At 37.3% G+C, this 5,897-nt stretch overlaps 1 protein-coding gene across 1 annotated transcript in view; it reads left to right on the top strand.

The window, feature by feature from the left end:
* The window catches only part of LOC106467606 (ankyrin repeat domain-containing protein 12-like), a 75,027-nt gene that overhangs the window by 12,817 nt on the left and 56,313 nt on the right, over positions 1-5,897 (top strand). Inside the window, exon 3 of the mRNA XM_022395812.1 lies at positions 5,430-5,547. Within this exon, the coding sequence (XP_022251520.1) occupies positions 5,430-5,547 (118 nt within the window). The remainder of the gene's footprint in view (positions 1-5,429; positions 5,548-5,897) is intronic.

Raw genomic sequence — 5,897 nt, 5'->3', positions numbered from 1 at the left:
TGCTCCTCTGTCCATCCATTCATCTCTGCCAGTAGCTCAAATTGTGTTCTATACGCTTCCCACGGTGCTTTCCCCATCATATTCCTGTGGCTTCCTTCGTACTGGATCACTCCTATTACTGACATTCATATGTGGGATGTGACTTCTTACAGGACTGAAGATGTCAGCATTAGGGTTTAACTGCGGGGTCTGGAAGGGGCTTGCCATTGTCTGGGGCTGATTAAGTCGATGATTAATGTATCCTCCTTGTGTAAAAGACAATAGTTCATCCTTTAATGTATTTAATTCGCTTTTAAATTTACTAATGTTTTACATTTGTACTTCTTGTTTCCTTTCCTTTTCCAGTTGCCACTGCTGTAGTCTCTCATCTTGTTTATGCTCTTTCTCCTCCAACAACTGGTGTAATTTATCTTCTTGTTTATTTTGCTGGTTAATGTATCCTCCATGTGTAAAAGACAATAAATCATCCTTTAATGTATCTAATTCGCTTTTAAATTTACTAATGTTTTCCATTTGTACTTCTTGTTTCCTTTCTTGTTCCAGTTGCCACTGCTGTAGTCTCTCTTCTTGTTTATGCTCTTTCTCCTCCAACAACTGCTGTAGTTTATCTTGTTTATTTTGCTGTTCGAGCTGCCACTGTTGCAGGTTTTCTTGCAACTGCTGTTGTCTCTCTTCTTGTTTCTTTCTTTTCCTCCAACAACTGTTGTAACCTCTCTTCTTGTTTCTTTTCTCGTTCTTCTTGTTTCCTTTCTTTTTCCTCCAACAACTGCTGTAATCTCTCTTGTTTATTTTGCTGTTCTAGCTGCCACTGTTGCAGGTTTTCTTGCAACTGCTGTTGTCTCTCTTCTTGTTTATTTTCTCATTCTTCTTGTTTCTTTTGCTGCTCTTGTATTGCTGCCATCAAATCAGCTAAACTGCAGTTTGATTTGCCGCTTCTCGTTTGCTTTTTTTTTTATCCCACTCTCTGACACCAATTTGTTACTTCTCCGTTCGTTCGTTAATTTTCCGTAAATTCGTTCCGACGAAACTTTGGCGACACAAGTGCTTTCTTAAATAAAACTGGTTTATTCTTTCTGAATATAACTTTACCGATACACTTAATTTCAACAGTCGCTCTATAACAAACACTATAATTCTCAACGAACGTCTCACGTGCTTGACTTCAACAATACTCAGTTCAATTACACATGCCATTCCGTCACGTTGTGACCGTCTTATATGTACAAGACTAACACATATCTAGTAAAAGCTGGAGCATTCATGAAGGAACAGGATATTTCTAGAAGGAGGTGGCATGATACTAGTCACGTGACCTCGCTGACACAACAGTATAATTGTACAGCTAGGATAATCTTAAGAATTTATAGGTTGATAGCATTTGGAAGTATATTAGTTTGACTTTTTGGGAAGAAAATGCGATATTGTGACATACTCGTGAAGCGTACATATTTTCCACTGCTGCGGTTGTTCTCAAGTGTTTGAACTTTGTAGACACTATCAATTAATGTGAACAAGGTCCTAATGGACCTTAATTTAACCTAATAGCAGTATTTGCACATACTCTTATGAAGTTATCACATATTTCATAAATATAGAAGACTATTGATTTTAAATAAAATTATGTTTAAAAATTACTGTGTTCTGAAGAGCCATTCCAGATCTTTTTCTGGACTCCTGGATGAGAGTATGTGCACCACAAAACAGAATAAATAAGTGAATTGTATTTTGTTTTATGAATTGAAGCTTACATATTTTTCTATGCATGTAAGGAACAAGGGCCACTGACATGATAATTTAGAAAATTAATAGTTTAGTTACTCTACACTAGAGTCCTTGAATGTATGAATTGGTAAGTTATGGTAATTAGAAAACTGATATTCTGAGGAATTAATGAAGTTGAATTTTTCTCCACTACAAGACATGAAGAATAGACCTTAGCTTTGAGTGCTTGGCACAGTTTGTGAGAACAATCTGTTTCCAATACTATATCTTACCTCCTCTCACAAAATAGCTTTGCTCGATTAGTACTGCTCTCTATCATTCTAGATTTTCAACACTTGCCATTAGCCTTCCACCTCCCACTTCTACATATCTACATGTAAATGATTATGCAGCAGCTCTCCACCAAGAGGAGCATGACACTACCCCTATCGTAACCAGCACCCTCTCCATATTTGCACTCATTAATAACTTCAGAATGGGCAGTAGTACTGAACAGATATGCTTGCTTTTGCTTGCAAACTTGTCAACGTTTTCCTTTACTATGTATTTGTTATTTCTTTATATACAGGAGGTTTTTTGTTAGTATATCATGGATCCTACTCTGTGACGAATGGTGCCTGAGAAGGTGTATATGTATATATTTTTTTTAATCCGCACTGTCCATCCTATGACCATGCTTGATTTCAATTATGTTGTAGTTTTTCCTACCATGGACCTGATGTACAGTTCCAGATGCTGCCAGGTGTTGGTTGTGGATCTCCATTCAATTGTCATCTATGCTGAAGCAATTACTTCTCAGGATTAGATTTAGCACACTGTGGAGATGGGGTGTTCTGTAGGACTGCTAGTAGTTCTCTCTCGTGATCTTTTGCTTCGTAAATATGTTTGTCCCAGACCATACCCTCGTGGACTAACATGAGTTAAGCAGACAAAGATTGCTGCTCATCTCTGATGCTCTGTGGCATAGAGACTTTCTACTGTGGACCAGGCATACAATTCCAAATGCCACCGGGTGTTGGTTGATCGACTCCATCGACATGGTAGTTCTGCTTTTCAAAATAGGGTATTGCAGTCACCCATTGAACTGTCTCTGGTGGTGTATTCCTCTGGACTCTCCAATGCATTTTTCTCTCTTTTCTTATTGTAGAGTATGGGAGTCCTTGCCACTTACCAGTTCCTAGCTGCTGGAGTGGTGGACCATGGAGGCCTGCCTTTGTGAGTTATGCATCATACCACTCAGTTGAGAGAAGGGTGGTAGCATTCTGTGGGTGTTGATGGTATATAGTACTTCCTTCCACGGACCTGATGTACAATTCCAGATGCTGCCAGGTTTTGGTTGTAGCCATGGCATTCCTCCTTACTACCATTCTTCGGATGTACTTTCCGGGTGGGTCTGGTGTTGGTTGGAGATGGCCCAATCACAGTTAGAATCATGTGTCAATAGCATGATGCCCTTCCTACCACATACCTGATGTACAATTCCAAATACCGTGAGGTTTTGATTGAAGCACTCTGCCATGTTATGAATATATATATATATATATATTGTATTTTACCCCTCAGGCTAAAATGTTCTTCCTACCTACCATCCCCTGGATGTTGTTCCCAGGGGTCAGGTGTTGGTTGTACATGGTCCAGCTACGTAAGCCCTCCCATGTGTTCTGGCCAGTATCCCTGCTCCTACTGTGGACTGGAAGAATACCCTATGCTGTCAGGTTTTGGACTGGAGATGTAATCCCACTGGGGCTTTCCTCCTTCCTACCATCCACTGGATATCAGTTCGTGGTGGATCAGGTGTTGGTTGGGTTGGAAATGTGCGAAAGTGAAGACAGATTTTGGTGCAGAAGCTTGTCTTTCCTACCAATTCCCATTTACATATGAAGAGGTAGCTGATCCTCTGCCTACCATGGACCTGATGTACAATTCCAGATACTGCTAGGTGTTGAAGTCAAACTACCACTACAGTCTGTCATACCGTAGCCACTTGACACCTCCTAGGGGGTCCCATTAATTAGTAATGTGTATTATGGGATTCCTTCATGTTTTTCCACCTTTTCTGTTTGCAACATAGTCATAAAAGAGCAAAGAGTATAACTGGATCAAATGTGGTGCTGTCTCCTGCTGAGATGTGATATTTTCTTTTTTGTTTCCACACCTCCTGGTCTCTCTCTTTGGGTGCTTCCTAAAGGGGAATCTTTTTCACCAGCCCTGCACCAGTTCAGCTATTTTGTGAGTGGAGGTAAGATATCGTATCTGAAGTTACCACTTTCCTAAACTGAAATGTATTTCTGATAGATACTTACCTCATCTCTCATTTACCACCCAGTCTCCCCACTTACAGTGGTATGTAGTGTAGATCTTCTAACCAATATCAAAGTGATTAGCGAGTGCAAATGTGGAGAGGACATTGGTTACAATAGGGGTAGTGTCATGCTTCTATTGGTGGAGAACTGCTGTATATTCATTTACATGTGGATATGCAGAAGTGGGAGGTGTAAGGCTAGTGGCGAGCATTAAAAATTTGTGCCAATAGGGGCAGTACTAATAAATGTTCCCTCTAATTTTATCAACCAATGTGTTGAGTGAATTTTTTCATGTGCACCGGTATCAAGGCAACATGTGGATATGCTCTACCAGATTTTTTTATGGGTGGGAGGTATTTCTAGCCCATCAACCCTATTGGATCATTAGGCCACTTTGCAATGCTACCAGTTGGTTATTTAGGCCTATTCACTGCCATCAATGTGTTGAGACTCCTCATCATTACTAAGGATGTTCATGGCTGGAATAATGAAGTGTGCAGCATTTGATTGGTTGTTGTGTGACTGTGCAGCTTAGAGGGAACACTGGTTCTAATCAAGAAGAGCTATTTTGTGCTATCGGAAATACATTTTCAGATTAGGAAAATGTTAACTTTTTAAATTAGTAGCAGTCTACTTAAATGCTGATTTCATGAATACAGAACATGATGAATGAAAACTTTAAAGTTTTAGAACTGTATGCTAAACAAATACTAGATAGTTATGATATGTTGAGACTTTTTCTTAAATAAATTTAATTATTAGTTATCACGAGAGTATACTATAAGTATACTATCAAAAAATAGTTATCACACATTTATTAAATTTATTCAGTACCCATGAACTGCTTACATTGCCTAATAAATGGACATTTAAACAATTCCTTAACACTTTTTCAGTAAACTTAGTACATTTTTTGCCAATTTACTGCTTACATTGAATATTAAATAGGCATTTAATGACTCCATATCATTCCTTCAGGAAACTTAATACATATTATTTCTAATAGGTCTTTAGTAATGAATTTACTAAAGGAACTAAAAACTAACCTAACATTTTTTTTAATACTCACTTTTTACAGTTGTTGTATTTTACTTGGTTTGCTTAGCAAGCTGCATTTCAAAAGTTGCATTTAATTTTCTAATTTTTCCCCCCTAAAGAAGTGTCTGAAGAAATTTACAGTTTTTAATATTTACTTAACTTTAGTGACTTTACACTTTTTGTCTTTAACTCTTTAAATTTGTGTGAAAATCAATTGAAATTCACTAATTGAATGTATACTTTATACAATTCTGTTTTCTTTTTTCAGTTGCTTCAATTGAATTGCAATTTAAAATTCATTACTGATATTTGAATATCCTTTTAATTTAATGACAACTGTTATTTTTTATTGTGTATTATTTGTAGCAATTTGACTTTCCAAACTTCTGTGAGAAAAGTAACTGTGACGGAATTCCTGAACCCAAAAAGAGGAAAATAAGAAGAAAATTATTCAGTGGAACAGAAAATCAAGAAAATTATCCAGGTAATTAAGATTTTGAAACCTCTTTTTCATGTGTATAAACTGTAGGAACTTTTAGGTTTGCACATTGAAATTTATATGAAGTTCTAACAATAGTTTCAAGAAAGTTCACTGGAATTAATAGACTACCTATAAGCAATCTTTGTAGGTTTTTGCATGATAAGGCTGATTTTAGAGACTTAATGTTTCTAATAGTATTTCAGACTCATAACATGGTGTTGCGTCAGCGAGGTCACGTGACTAGTGTCATGCCCCCAGCTTTCTGGAAATATCTTGTACCTTCGTGAATTGTCGGGAGATTACTAGATATAGGGTAGTCTGGGTATATATATATATATATATATATATATATA

This window comes from Limulus polyphemus, unplaced genomic scaffold (assembly GCF_000517525.1).
Source record: "Limulus polyphemus unplaced genomic scaffold, Limulus_polyphemus-2.1.2 Scaffold2676, whole genome shotgun sequence".
NCBI lineage: Eukaryota > Metazoa > Arthropoda > Merostomata > Xiphosura > Limulidae > Limulus > Limulus polyphemus.
This window is presented reverse-complemented; position numbering and strand designations above follow the sequence as displayed.